Raw genomic sequence first — 13480 nt, 5'->3', positions numbered from 1 at the left:
TCCCCAATATGGGTTTCTCATTCAACGTGGCTTCCGTTCATTAACTTAAAAGATGAATAGTTGTTTAAGAAAATTTTTTTTTTTTTTGAGAAAGGGCATTTGTTGAGGGACTATATAATATCATCTCAGGTTATGATCACTTCTCACAATCGCTCCATCTAAACACTAAAGCAGAAGAAGTGTTGAGGGAAAAAAAAAAGTAAGAACAAAAGAGAGAAGCATGTCTGTGAGAGCAATCCAATCATTGGTGGTTCTGGTTATTCTCATCGGATCCCATGAGTCCACTCCTATCCCCGACGGTCTCCGGAAGGTAGAGGAAGCCTTTGTCAAGATCTTAGGCCAATCCAGTCACCTTCTCTCCTTCGCTCGCTTCACTCACAAGTAAGTCCATGCATCCTTTACCACTGGTGCAAATGCAATCGCCCTTGAGTTCTAGTTCCGTCTCTTTGATAAAACAAACTGATGGTTCGTTTTGGTGATTGAAGGTATGGGAAAAAGTATCAGCATGCGGAGGAGATAAAGCACCGTTTCTCGGTGTTCAAAGAGAATCTTGATTTGATCAGATCCACCAACAAGAAAGACTTATCTTACAAACTCGGTGTCAATCGTAAGTTCATCACATCGTTCTTGTCCTGAAACTGAAACTGTAGTTCCAGTCTAATGATGGATTCTTATTACAGCAGGCTCATTGGAATTATGTACGTGATATTTTTTTTTGGAGATATTCATATTAATTTTTATTTATTTATTACTCTACAAAGATAGATGGTTTGCGGATAAAGTATTTCAAAAAAATATATTTTTTATTTTTTTTTATTTAATAATTAATAACTCGAAATTTTAAAGTTTATTTTATTAATTTTTATAAGTTTAAATTTATTAAAATTGATAAGCATATAAATAATATATTTATAGAAAATATAAAAAAAAAAATCTTCTAGTTAGTCATAGTATTATGTAGTTATATATATAGTTATGTTTTGTGACAAAATTTGTTAGCATTCCATTTTGTCATCCGTGTCATCTCCGGAAATACAATAGTTGTATAAGCATAGTCACGTTTAAAAAAGTTGCAGATATATAAATATCTAATTATACAAATAAACCTAATTAGAATGAATTTATATCAAAATTAAAATGCAAAAAAAAACTTTTTGAAAAGACAAATGAGTATTTACTTCATTGTCCAGTTAGATTACGAAAAATATTCAAATTAGTTATTATTATTAGATAAAGAAAAATCATGGTGGGCAAATGCATGGCTCTCACTTAGTGCATGTAGCTTGGCCACTGGTTAGGATACTTGTGTGATTAAAGAATCCTTGTTTGTTTAGTGGTTTGATGGATAAGGATTTTGACCCATCTGAACGTCTTTTAAATCCAAACAGAATTTGCTGATATGACCAAAGAAGAGTTTCAAAGGAACAAGATCGGTGCTTCGCAACACCCCTTTGCCACTTCAAAGGGCAGCCACAGTCCCACAAAAAGAGCGCTTTTGCAAACCTCAGCTCCTAGTGCTGTACTGAACCATCCGTCCTGTTTTTCAAATTTGAGAACACATGTTTAGCTACATATACCCTTTTTATAATTGATTTTTTTTTTGTCTTCAAAATGTATGACTGCAGAAAGACTGGAGAGAAGATGGTGTTGTTAGCCGGGTCAAAAATCAGGGATCATGTTTAGAAGGTTCTTGGGCATTTAGGTAAACCAATGATTAGGATACTACTGATATTTCCCTATATTTTTGTAGCATCCCTTGATGTAAGATAATAAAAATTCAAGGTTGTTTTGTCATATGGTCGGTTCTGGTACTGCAGCGCAACTGGAGCTGTTGAGTCAGCTTACCATATTAAACATGGTACCGGAATAGAATTATCTGAGCAACAGCTGATAGATTGTTCGTCATCCTTCGGTTCAGCTGGCTGCATTGATGGTCATCCTTACCAAGCCTTTGATTACATGAAATCCAAAGGAATCAACAATGCCACACAGTATCCTTACCTAGCTGTCCAAGGACTGTGCAGAAGTAACTCGGACTCTGTTGTAAATGTCACAGGATATGTCGCTGTCGCTTTGGTAAGCATCTTATACGGATTTGGTTTTCACTCACTTGTAGAACATACATTCAAGTACTCTGTAATGATGACGACTAGTACTACTATAGCAACAGCGTGATGAACTTGAACTGATGAAAGCGGTTGGAACCATCGGGCCAGTTAGCGTATCATTAGGCGTTTCATCCACACTCCAGCATTACATCAGCGGAGTCTTCACTGGTAGCGACTGTGAAGTTTCAGTGAGACTTTCTTACACTCTGTTGCAAGTACCTGTGGTATTATAGTAAGTGTTCAATTAGTTTTTTTTTTTAAATGTGGTAATAGAGCGTCCAACATCATGCTTTGGTGGTTGGTTATGGAAATGATGGAAGTCGCGACTATTGGATTATAAAGAACTCATGGGGAGAGAATTGGGGCGATAATGGTTACTTCAAGTTGGAGAGGGGAAGTAACATGTGCGGTAAGTTATTTTTATGAAACCATAAAACCATTATGAGTTAAAGCTACATATATATATCTTCTTTTGGATATAACCGGTAAAAGAACGATTCAGAGAGAGAGATTCTCAGATGATCTGTCTTTTGCTGATTCGTTGTTTTGCAGGTATTACAACAATGCCAATATACCCGATTGTGGCCTGAGATGATCAGCATGTGAAAGCATGATACGTTTGCATATTTATTTGATTAAGACATTACTTGAAAGTTGGCACTTGGGACTTGGGAGTGCACATTGTTGTGTTTATGCTTGTTGTAACATATGGTCTGTTCATATGTACCGAATAAAGGTAAAATATATGTGAAACTTAATAATATATATATATGCGTGCATGTTAAATATATCAATATAAATTATTTAGAATGAAATATCTTCGTAAGTCAACTTTGGAATACAATATACAGCTTACTAAATGATTAATGAATATAGGTCTAAATTATTTGAACTCCTGGTGGCTGGTGCTAATAAAACTTTTTACTGACCCGAACAGTGAATCAGAAACTTGGCTCCTCTTCTTGGAAACTGAAGAAGGAAAGGAGAGCTTCTTCTGGTCTCTGAGTATATGTCTAATGGAAGTCTTGATCGGTACTTGTTTCACAGAGAAAAGCCGCCTCTTTCATGGCCACAAAGGTTTGTGATTCTGAAGGATATTGCCTCTGTTCTCAGTTACCCCTGCACACAGGAGCTAACCAAGTTGTGTTACTCTGAGATATATAAAAATTCTAATGTAATCAGTGTGTGTGTATATCAGTTCTAGCTACTTTGTTGATTTGTAAATAAAAATTTGAATGTGAAACTGTGATTGAAACAGCATAGAAGGTTATTATATAATAGCAATCAAAATTCATTACTAATAAAACATGCAACAAAAATCTCACAAGTTTCAGACCATAGTCTTCAAAGACAGCAGATATGAAAGAACAAGAACAGAGTAGTCACGTTAAAAGAGAGAAAACAATACATACGTCATAAGCTGGTCACGCAACAGCTGAACTGTGCTTATAAACTAAATTGCAACAAAGATCAATGCATAATAATACCACACAAAAAAAAAAAAAAAACTACTAAAAACCAAACTTTAGAACCACTAAATATGCATCCTTCATAAGATGACTGATTACTCAGGGCTTCCATGATTCAATCCATTCCGTCAAGCTCGCCACATTGTCATTGATATCTTCGATGGTGTCACTCTGCATCGCGGTGACAATCTCCTCTTCGTAACTATCACTTGCTTCTTCAAGCATGACTTGGAAGATCTCGCATTCAATGTTGTTACTAAGCTTGGTCCCCGAATAGCCCCTCCTCGTTAAACGGTCATACAAGATGGAGTTCTCAGTCTGAAGCACCACAACAAGATCAAACCACCGCTCAGGGAAGAAGTCACAGCCGTGGTAGTCCACAATGTTCCCTCCTCCTTCCATTACATCTTCAAGCTCATCAACCACCTGAAACCAAAATTCAAAACACAACAATTACACAGCTAATAAAAGACTCTAAAGATTCCAAAGTTACATCACGATTCGATTAATCACTCACCAAGTCTTCGTTGATGACGTGGGACTCGAACTGATCGTCCCAGCCGTCGTGCAAGTTCTTGTCTTTGACGAGATCTCCGACGCAGATATGCTTGAAGCTCGTGGCTTCGGCCAGAGCAGAAGCAGTCGTCGATTTACCGGTGCCGGGAGTTCCCGTGATCAGTATGTTCGGCTTTTGTCGCCTTGTTCCACTGTTAGCTCCCGCCATTGTTTTAGTCTTGAAAGAAAGTTCAGATTCGCCGGCTTATTAAGATTAGGGTTTTAAGGATAAGTCTCTGAGGCGCCGTCGAAACGATTTGACGATGGAGCTTTTTCAAAAGAAAGGGAATAAAACATCTTTGATTTTATTTTTCATATATAAACTAAAGAAGTTATGGGCTAAGGCCCAATAATATCCGTGGGCTATAAACTAAATTGGGTTTAAATCCTCTTTTCCGTTGCTGCTGGAACTTGAAATACTTTGAATTCACAGGTTTTGAACAGTGAAGTGGTTCTAGTTACTCTTGTGTCACAAAGTTAAATAAAATAATTATTCTTTTGGTAATCCAGTGTTGTCTGAGCCAATACCCAACTAATTCCATAGGAGACTAGTATCTACGAGTAATACGACGGCTCCATGCATGCATGTTTCCTAAATGAAAGCATTATAATTCATCTTGGTCAAACAATGGAAATTTAGGCTTCCGCAGGAGTCCAAACCTATCACAAACATGTTTACGTCATGTCCCAAACTCTCCTTTTACTATGCTACCATTATTTACATTAAAATAAAAAGTTTTATGCGGAAACATGTTTGCCTTTGCCTATTTGAATATCATCAAGGGTAACAACCGATAATCCACCTAAAGTGATCTTGGAATTACTTTGTGCCTTGTGTTTTCGCTATATCTCGATTTTATAATTGGTATCAGAGCAATTCCAAGAACTCGTGTATTTTTTATTAGAAATCTTTTACACAATCTCTTACAGACTTGTTTGATCCGAATTACACAACTCGACACGGATCGATTTCTAACATACCCAACTTGCTTGACTCAACACTTGTTGATCAAGTCTGCCAATTCACTCAGCTATGAAACTCCAAAACCCTTTGTGTTTCTCTCTGAGAATTACAACGTGAAAACTCTAACCCTAATCTTAGGTAAAGCCACCATATATATTAAACCCTTTGTGGTTCTCACCATAAAGTTTTCAATTCAAATATAAATGTACGTGTTATATCACCATAAAGTTTTCAATTCAAATATAAATGTACGTGTATAAGTATTATATTTAACTTTGGGATACCCATCCCAAACTATTTACTTACTGTACACATATATTTTATTACATTTTTGGAACTTTGCTTAGATGATATGGATGAGAGTTCGATAAAAAAAAATGATATGGATGAGATTACTCTTTCGTTTTTAATGTGCCATTTAGGACCTGAGGCATTTTGCTTTGGCGGTTGGTTATGGAATTGAAAATGGTGTCCCATATTGGCTTATAAAGAACTCATGGGGAGAGGATTGGGGCGAAAAGGGTTACTTCAAGGTCGAGATGGGAAAGAACATGTGTGGTAAGTTCTTTTTCATAAAACCATTATCAGTAAAGCCTATATATACCTTATTTTGGATATAACCTGTAAAAGAAAGATCTAGAGAGAGAGAGATTCTCAGATGCTCTACTTTTTGTTGATCGTTATTGAATTGTAGGTGTCGCGACACTTGCAGCCTACCCGGTTGTGGCGTGAGATGATCAGTAGCATATGAATGCATGATGTTCGCATACATATTGGATTATAATTAAATAAAAGTTGGCACAGTTGGGAGTTCACAGCGTGTTTATGGTTGTTGTAACATATTGTCTGTTTTTTTTTTGACCAAATAACATATTGTCTGTTTATATGTACCGAATAAAGCAAAAACTATAGATGACAAAGTTAATAATATATGAATACATGTTAAATCTATCAACATAAATGATTTGGAATGAAATATCTTTGTTCTTGATCGTAAGTCAATTTGTATTACATATACAGCTGAATAAGTTATGTTTTTTTCGTGAAACCATAAAGCCAAAGTGTGGGATCTGGACATAACTCAGTAAAACATTTACCTTGATTTTCAATTTTTTTGAAGGTTCTATATATAAAAATGGGTTCCCAAATTATGAAAGAAAATTATTTTACTAAAGTTCTTAGTTTATGGTCGCTAAAATCGCAGATCCGGACGGCCCTGCATAAAACCATTATCAGTTAAGCTAAATCTATTTATATAAATTTTATTTTGGATATAGCATGTCAAAGAAAGATTTAAAAAGACATATCCTCAGAATAGATGCTCTATCTTTTGTTCATTCGTTGTTGAATTACAGGTTTTGCGACACGTGCAACGTACCCCGGTTCTGACCTGAGATGAACAGCATATGAATGCATGATGTTCGCCGCATGTTTATCGGATTAACATTACTTGATAGTTGGCACTTGGGAGTGCACATCGTTGTGTTTATGCCTGTTGTATGGTCTGTTATTTGTACCGAAAAACGTGAAACTTTATAATATATATGCATGCATGTTACTTACACGGTTACACCTAAACCCTTTTGTCAAACAAAAATAAAAATGTTACACCTGTCAATATAATTTTTTTTTTTGAGAACTGATCAATATAGATTTTTAATACATATACAGCTGTCTGACCTCATCCACCTTTTAGTAGTCGTACTTATCAAAAAACCTTTTTGTCATTGTACAAATTAACTACATTTTCTGTTGCAAATTCACATACTTATCAAAAACAAATTACATATACAGCTGACTAAGTTATGTTTGCTAAAATATTAATTAAATGATTAATAGTATAGGTTCCAAATTATTTGCATTCCTGGCAATAAGAGTAAGAAAAAAGGAACAAGCAGCTGCAAAAAAAAAGACAATTTTTTTAAATAAATTATTTTCAAGTTTTTGTCACAAAAATAGACTCCAAAGACAAAAATGACGAAAATATTTTATTTAATAGGTAAAAAAATTATAATACTATATATATAAAAAAGTTAAAAATAATTTTTCTTTTATAGTCTTAGATTATATGTTTTCAAATTCGAATTTTTTTATAATTTTTTTTTGTTGAAATTTTTTTTTATCTTATCAATTTTTTTTTTGTAATTCGAAAATACTTTTTAAAACTATTTTTAAAATTTTTAATATTTATTTTTTATTTTATAAAATTTAAATCTCAATCCCAAATCTCCACCCTTTAACTCTAAACTTTAAAGTTTGAATTAGTTAACCCTAAAGGTATAAATATATATTTACCTTTTTAATGAAATAATTTGGTCATTTTGATCCTTAGATCTATATCTATGACCAAAAAAAATTTAGTACTATCTTAGGATATTTCAAAAAAAAAAGAAGCTCACTACAGTAGATAGTAGTAGATAATGATTGTGAATATAATTAAATCTTACGGAAGAGTGAGGAATATATTGAGATAAGAGATTAGGATATTGAAAGCTAATCACTTACACATGGTTCGAGCATTTCAAGCAGGAATGAGAGCACGGCCCATGAGAAGCCTTTAAACATGATTAAACTGGGATTCTTATGATGGAGTTTTTAACGGAAATTAAAAAACTGTTTTTTAACTTCCGCTAAGAACATCACTCTAAGAACTCCGAGTTAATCATGGTCTTAGGAAGATGCTCCAGTAACTTATTTTCAAATGATTTAGTTGTACTTTATTATTATTATAGACTTTGAAAACATATAACACAATTGATCACGTTTAATTTTATGATCGTCATGTTTTATTTTATATAATACACTTATTAAAAACGTCCAGACTAATTATGAACCACGTTTAACAGATATTCGGTCTGATTTGGTTCCCCTCTCGGTTCCTTATACAACGTGGTTGCATGGGTTCGTTGACTTAACGAATAAATATAAACTTTTGACCAAATATAAAATAAAGATAAACTATTGAGAAAAAGACCAAAATAGCACTAAATCAATTTTTTGTTCCCAAACTAGCACTCAAGGCCAAAAGTCACAAAAATAGCACTTAAGGGGTGGGGTTTAGGGTTTAGAATTTAGGGTTTAGGGTTTAGAGTTTAGGTTTTAGGGTTTAGAGTTGAGAAGTGAGGTTTTGGGAATAAGATTTCAAATTTTGAAAAATAAAAAAATTTAAATTTTTCAAAAGATAAAATGCTATTTTGGTCATTTTAGTTTTTGAGTGCTATTTTTGTGATATAAACTTAGAAATGTGCTATTTTGGAGATTTGCCCTAAACTATTTCTTACTATGCTAATAAATAAGAATAAATTACAAAAAGAAGTTTATAATAAAAGTTATTACAAACTTTTTGGGTATAAAAAGGTCATATCATATTAAGATCACTTCTCACGATCGCTTCAGCTTAAACACTGTAGCAGAGAAAGAAAAAAAACAAGAACGTGAGTGAGTACAAGAGAAACATGTCTATGAGAGCAATCCTATCATTGGTGGTTCTGGTGCTTCTCATCGGATCCCATGAGTCCACTCCGATCTCCGACGCTCTAAAGAAGCTAGAGGACTTGTTTGCCAAGATCTTAGGCCAATCGGACGACGTTCTCTCCTTCGCTCGCTTCACTCAAAAGTAAGTACCATCTTTTACCAGTGGTGCATTCACCATTGACTTTGAGTCCCTCTCTATGATAAACAAACTGATTCGTTATTTTCGTGATGAAAAGGTATGGGAAAAAGTATCAAAACAAGGAGGAGATAAAACACCGTTTCTCGGTGTTCCAGGAGAATCTTGATTTAATCGGATCCACCAACAAGAAAGGCTTACCATTCAAACTCGGTGTCAATAGTAAGTTTATCGTTCTTATCATGAAGTTGTAATTCCAGTCTCTTGATGGATTATTATGGTGAGGTTTGAAAGAAGTCTATGAGCCAAATAAATTGATGGGTGCGGTTCCTTGAAAATTCATTGGTAATGATACCGTAATATAGTCAAATATAACTAACTAACTGTATTAAAATATTAAAAATAAAATAAAATGTACAATTTGATAAAACTGAACCAAATCAGTCTAAACCAACCAACATCAATAATCTGGTTTGATTTTAGTTATATCATGTAAACCAAATGAATATCAAGTTGATTCATATTTCGTTGGTGATAAGCCTTCCAAACTAAGTAAATAAAAAATCAATTGACTAATTAAATATAATATTATAGCTGTATATAACCCATTGCTAATATCAAGTTCTTGTTCTTTGTGTGTGTCTTTTACGTGATCCTTGTTTGGTTTAATGGATAAGGATTGGCCCATCTTATTGTCTCTTGATCCGAACAGAATTTGCTGATTTGACCAACCAAGAGTTTCTAAGGAACAAGTTTGATTGTTCTCGCTTCGGCATTTTCAAGGGCAGACACAATGTCACAGACACAACCACAATTCCTAGTGCTGTAATGAACCATCCGTCCTGTTTTTCATTTTTGAGAAAACATGTTTAGCCCTTTTTATATTTGATTTGATTTGTTTGGTCTTTCAATTGTGTAACCGCAGAAAGACTGGACAAAAGCTGGTATAGTTAGCCCGGTTAGAGATCAGGGACAATGTGAAGCTGGGTGGGCAATCAGGTAAACTAGTGATTAGAATATTTATCTCCTTAAATTTTTGTAGCAACTCTTGATGTAAAAAGTAAATAAAAATTGTACCATCTCTTGATGTAAGATTAAAAGTCAAGGTTGTTTGTCAATTGTCATATATTGGTCGATTTTGGTAAGCAGCTCAGTTGGAGCTGTTGAGGCCGCTTACCGAAAGAAATATCCACTCGGCCGAATTTCCTTGTCTGAGCAACAGCTTCTGGATTGTTCTACAACTAACACTGGATGCGATGGCGGGGCTGCTGCCAACGCCTTTCAGTACAACGTAGAGCGCAAATTAAGTCAACTATCAAGCAGCTTACCCTTACAGAGGTACACAGGGAAAATGCAGATATGAGCCTTTACTGGTCGGTAAATTAATCAAGAGCTATGGCGTAGGCGTAGGCGTTTCGGTAAGCGTCTTTTACGGATTTTGGTTTTCACCCGCCTATAAAATATACTTTCAGGTAACCTGTAATTAATGATGATTGGATAAACAACAGTTTGACGAAAATAAACTGAAGCAATGGGTCGCATCCATCGGGCCAGTCACCGTAGGATTTCACGTTACAAACTCATTCGCTTTTTACGAGGAAGGAGTCTACACTAGTGATGAGTGTGGAGATACTACAGAGGTGAGACTTTATTACACTTCGTTGCAAGTAGAATCATTAACCTATCATATAGTTAGTGTGTAATTCGTTTTTTAAATGTGGCGGTCAGGACTTGAACCATTTCATGTTGGTGGTTGGCTATGGAGTTGAAGACGGTGTCCCATATTGGCTTATACAGAACTCGTGGGGAGCGGATTGGGGCGAGAAAGGTTACATCAAGGTGGAGATGGGGAAGAACATGTGTGGTAAGTCATTTATCATGGAATTTAAGATCTATAATCGTATACATATACCTTATTTTGGATATAGTCTACAAAATAAAATGGCAAGAGATACAGATTCTCAGATTCTCACTTTGTGTTGATTCGTTGTTGAAATTCAGGTGTTGCGGCATATGCAGCGTACCCCATTCTGTGGTGATCAGCATATAAATGCATGATGCATTCGCATATTTATTGGATTTCTTGAAAGTTGGCACCTTGGAGTGTTTATGTTTGTTGTAACTTATGGTCTCTTTATATGTACCGAATAAAGCAATAACTTATTTTTTCTAAATCAAAAACTATATATATGACAAAACTTGATAATAATAATAATAATATATATATATATATATATATAATACTTGATAATATATGCATGCGTGTTTAATCGAACAACATATTACTTAGACCTAAATATCTTCTTTCTTGATCGAAAGACAATAATAGCTTACAAAGTTATGGCTTTTTGATTATGCCAGCGAGAAACAAAAAGAGGAAACTATCTCTCCTCTAAACGAAACTCTCTCAAAAAAAAAAAAAAAAGAAGGTCAAGCTTTTATCTCCGACAGTTTGCTCCGGCGGCTCCACCGTCGGAAGCGTCCGTTTGTTGTTTTATGTATTGCTTCTCCGCCGGTTCACATATCTAGCCGATATGTTTGTGGCTCTGTTCGATGAAGTCTAGCCGCTCCGTCGATCTGTGTAGATCCGACGAGTCTTGACAGAGGATGGTGTTACGACGAGGTTGGATTGACTGGATTCAGTGAGAAGTCGGAGTTTAGGGTTGTGTAGAGGGTTAGGTCACAGTTTTCCCCTTCGCCAGATCTACTCCTCTACAGCAGTGAGGGCGCGTGGCTGAGCGGGGCCGGTCCTCTCTTCAGATCCGGTGGTTTGGTGTCTTACTCCGGGTTCATGGAGGTCCAGTCCGACGGCGTGTTGGCTCACTTGCTTGGTGTCGAGTTCGTTGAGCCAGCCGTTTTCTCCGGACAAATTTGGGTCTAGAGTCCTCTCCGGTGCGCGACCGTGGCGGTGAAGGCTTTCGTGTGGATGCCGTAGCTGCTGTGTTGCTCGCGTGCAACAATCGTACTCTGTTTCATGGTGGGTCGTCTATGACATTGCCGTGGACTTTGTTGCTTGTTGCTCCATCTCTCTCCTCTCAGTTTGTCGCCGCTCTTGATGTCGTCTGCGTCGTTGTGTGGCGTGGTGTTTCTATCTCTCCGGCTCATCAGGTAATGGTTCGATCTCCCTCCGTGTTGTTGTGTTGATGAGGCATTGCGGAGCTGCCTCTGGTTCTCAGTTGTGGCACGAGGCGGTTAGTTCAGACCTCCTTTGGGTCATTGGAGTGATGTCTCTCCGTGGGAGACTCGTGTGAGGATTGGTTTTCCCAGCACCTCTGTGATTCGCTTGGATCGCTTTGGTGGGCCGATCTTCGGTTCGTTTGTAGGAAGGATGAACGTCATCAGGATGTGGTCCTCACCACGCCCGGTTTTCTGCTATGGCTCGCAATTATTTCCGAAGACGAGTCTAATAAGTGTAGATTTTAATTGTTCATCGGCATCCCAGAAGGCGCTCTAAAGGTTTTTTGGGGCGGTTCGATGACTGAAGCTCTAGGGGCTTGGGTCCTCCTTTACCGGTGGTTGTGTGAGGCTTGAGTTGCAGCGACTAGGATGGCAAAGCTGCGTGTGGATGGAAGTCAATCATTTGGAGTAGCGCTGCGGGCAAGCCAATTTCTACCAAAGCGTGGTCTTATGGATTATCAAAGGCTTCCTTCTCATGTGGCAATGCTTCCTGTATCAAGTTTTGGCTCCTTCCAAGCCATAAAACCTTTTGTTAATATGGTTATGTCTGTTGTTCAGTTGGGTTTGCTTTTTCTTTCTCTCTTGTGTTGCTTTAGATTTATATTTTTTTTCCGCTACTTGTGTTCTGTGTAACTTCTGTCACAAAGAAAATTTGGTATAAAATTTAACATTTACACCAAAAAAAGTTATGGCTTTGACTAACATCAACGATTCAACGTTGTTCATTGCCATTTTTTTTTTTTAAATATCATGACAGAAAATTCGTGTAGGTTGTTTCTGCGGGAAAATGAATATTTCGTTTTATGTCAGCTCGTCACGTGCAATTATGCTGGTAACGTGAATCATGTGGCAATTAAGTGTACAGTCAATTTTATGTATAACATTAAAAACTTCAATACACATCCGGTAAGAAACTTATTTTACTACTATATGACAACTGATATTTGTAAAGAATAATAAGAACATAAATTAAAATTATAATACTGAAATAAAAGAATAAAGAAGAATTACAGAGTCGAGATAATTAATCTCTTTCCTTAAATTTTTAAACGCCCCGTAGTGTGAGAGTTTCATGGCGCTCAGATTCCGAGGATACAACTGCAGCATTGCTTCTGTTTACCATCACCGAAAAACAGAATCTATCGACCATATTTCTGTGATGTACTCTCATACTCAAAAACTAAAAAATAAATTATTCAAGTGGAAGAATTTTTTTGTTGTTGTTGAACGTATGAATCCATCTTTCTAAATGAGAGCACAAGTGTTGTTTTATAACTCTCAAAGAGTAAAACGTACATTGTGACCATTATGGAGTATTCAATAACGTTTGAATTATCATTATGGTGAAATGATTCCCCTGAGTAATGATAACACGTTACTTTTCAAAGTTCATTTTGTTTGATTGACCAAATCAATTGCAACAAAATACTATATAATGGGTTCATATTTTATATTGTAAAAACATAAAATGTTATTGTGAATAAGATTAATAAGTTAATGGACTTAATCCAATTAACAAATTTAATCTAAATTCAACCCAAATATTTCAAAGTGAAACAATTGCTAATTTTTCATATTTAGCTAATTTAAAGTTTTA

The 13480-nt window shown here is 35.8% G+C and overlaps 3 protein-coding genes across 3 annotated transcripts; 2 read left to right on the top strand and 1 right to left on the bottom strand.

Moving 5' to 3' along the window:
• Positions 1–85: 85 nt before the first annotated feature.
• LOC106419550 (thiol protease aleurain-like) lies at positions 86–3176 on the top strand. The gene is made up of 7 exons (XM_048772189.1): positions 86–381; positions 486–607; positions 1389–1519; positions 1626–1702; positions 1818–2076; positions 2165–2296; positions 2382–3176. Exons 1-7 carry the CDS (start codon positions 221–223, stop codon positions 2532–2534), a joined length of 1035 nt encoding a protein of 344 aa, XP_048628146.1. The 5' UTR covers positions 86–220; the 3' UTR covers positions 2535–3176.
• A 207-nt stretch (positions 3177–3383) lies between these two features.
• LOC106419551 (adenylate kinase isoenzyme 6 homolog) lies at positions 3384–4429 on the bottom strand. The gene is made up of 2 exons (XM_013860359.3): positions 4095–4429; positions 3384–4003 (listed from the first exon to the last, which is right to left on the bottom strand). Exons 1-2 carry the CDS (start codon positions 4299–4301, stop codon positions 3677–3679), a joined length of 534 nt encoding a protein of 177 aa, XP_013715813.1. The 5' UTR covers positions 4302–4429; the 3' UTR covers positions 3384–3676.
• Positions 4430–8299: 3870 nt separating this feature from the next.
• LOC106419694 (thiol protease aleurain-like) lies at positions 8300–12509 on the top strand. Its single transcript, XM_048765004.1, has 9 exons — positions 8300–8712; positions 8807–8928; positions 9419–9531; positions 9632–9705; positions 9856–10059; positions 10100–10124; positions 10215–10346; positions 10435–10570; positions 10708–12509. Exons 1-9 carry the CDS (start codon positions 8552–8554, stop codon positions 10743–10745), a joined length of 1005 nt encoding a protein of 334 aa, XP_048620961.1. The 5' UTR covers positions 8300–8551; the 3' UTR covers positions 10746–12509.
• The last annotated feature ends 971 nt before the right edge of the window (positions 12510–13480 follow it).

This window comes from Brassica napus, chromosome A3 (genome assembly GCF_020379485.1).
Source record: "Brassica napus cultivar Da-Ae chromosome A3, Da-Ae, whole genome shotgun sequence".
Taxonomy (NCBI): Eukaryota; Viridiplantae; Streptophyta; class Magnoliopsida; order Brassicales; family Brassicaceae; genus Brassica; species Brassica napus.
The sequence above is the reverse complement of the archived record's forward strand: the minus strand, read 5'-3'. Positions and strand labels throughout refer to the sequence as shown.

Coding starts and splice junctions, on each gene's coding strand:
- LOC106419550 (XM_048772189.1), top strand. CDS start 221: ATGTCTGTGAGAGCAATCCAATCATTGGTGGTTCTGGTTATTCTCATC. Junction 1,520..1,625: donor AAACCTCAGCTCCTAGTGCT/GTACTGAACCAT, acceptor GTATGACTGCAG/AAAGACTGGAGAGAAGATGG. Junction 2,077..2,164: donor GATATGTCGCTGTCGCTTTG/GTAAGCATCTTA, acceptor GTACTACTATAG/CAACAGCGTGATGAACTTGA.
- LOC106419551 (XM_013860359.3), bottom strand. CDS start 4,301: ATGGCGGGAGCTAACAGTGGAACAAGGCGACAAAAGCCGAACATACTG. Junction 4,004..4,094: donor ACGTCATCAACGAAGACTTG/GTGAGTGATTAA, acceptor TTTTGGTTTCAG/GTGGTTGATGAGCTTGAAGA.
- LOC106419694 (XM_048765004.1), top strand. CDS start 8,552: ATGTCTATGAGAGCAATCCTATCATTGGTGGTTCTGGTGCTTCTCATC. Junction 10,125..10,214: donor GCGTAGGCGTAGGCGTTTCG/GTAAGCGTCTTT, acceptor GATAAACAACAG/TTTGACGAAAATAAACTGAA. Junction 10,347..10,434: donor AGTGTGGAGATACTACAGAG/GTGAGACTTTAT, acceptor TGTGGCGGTCAG/GACTTGAACCATTTCATGTT.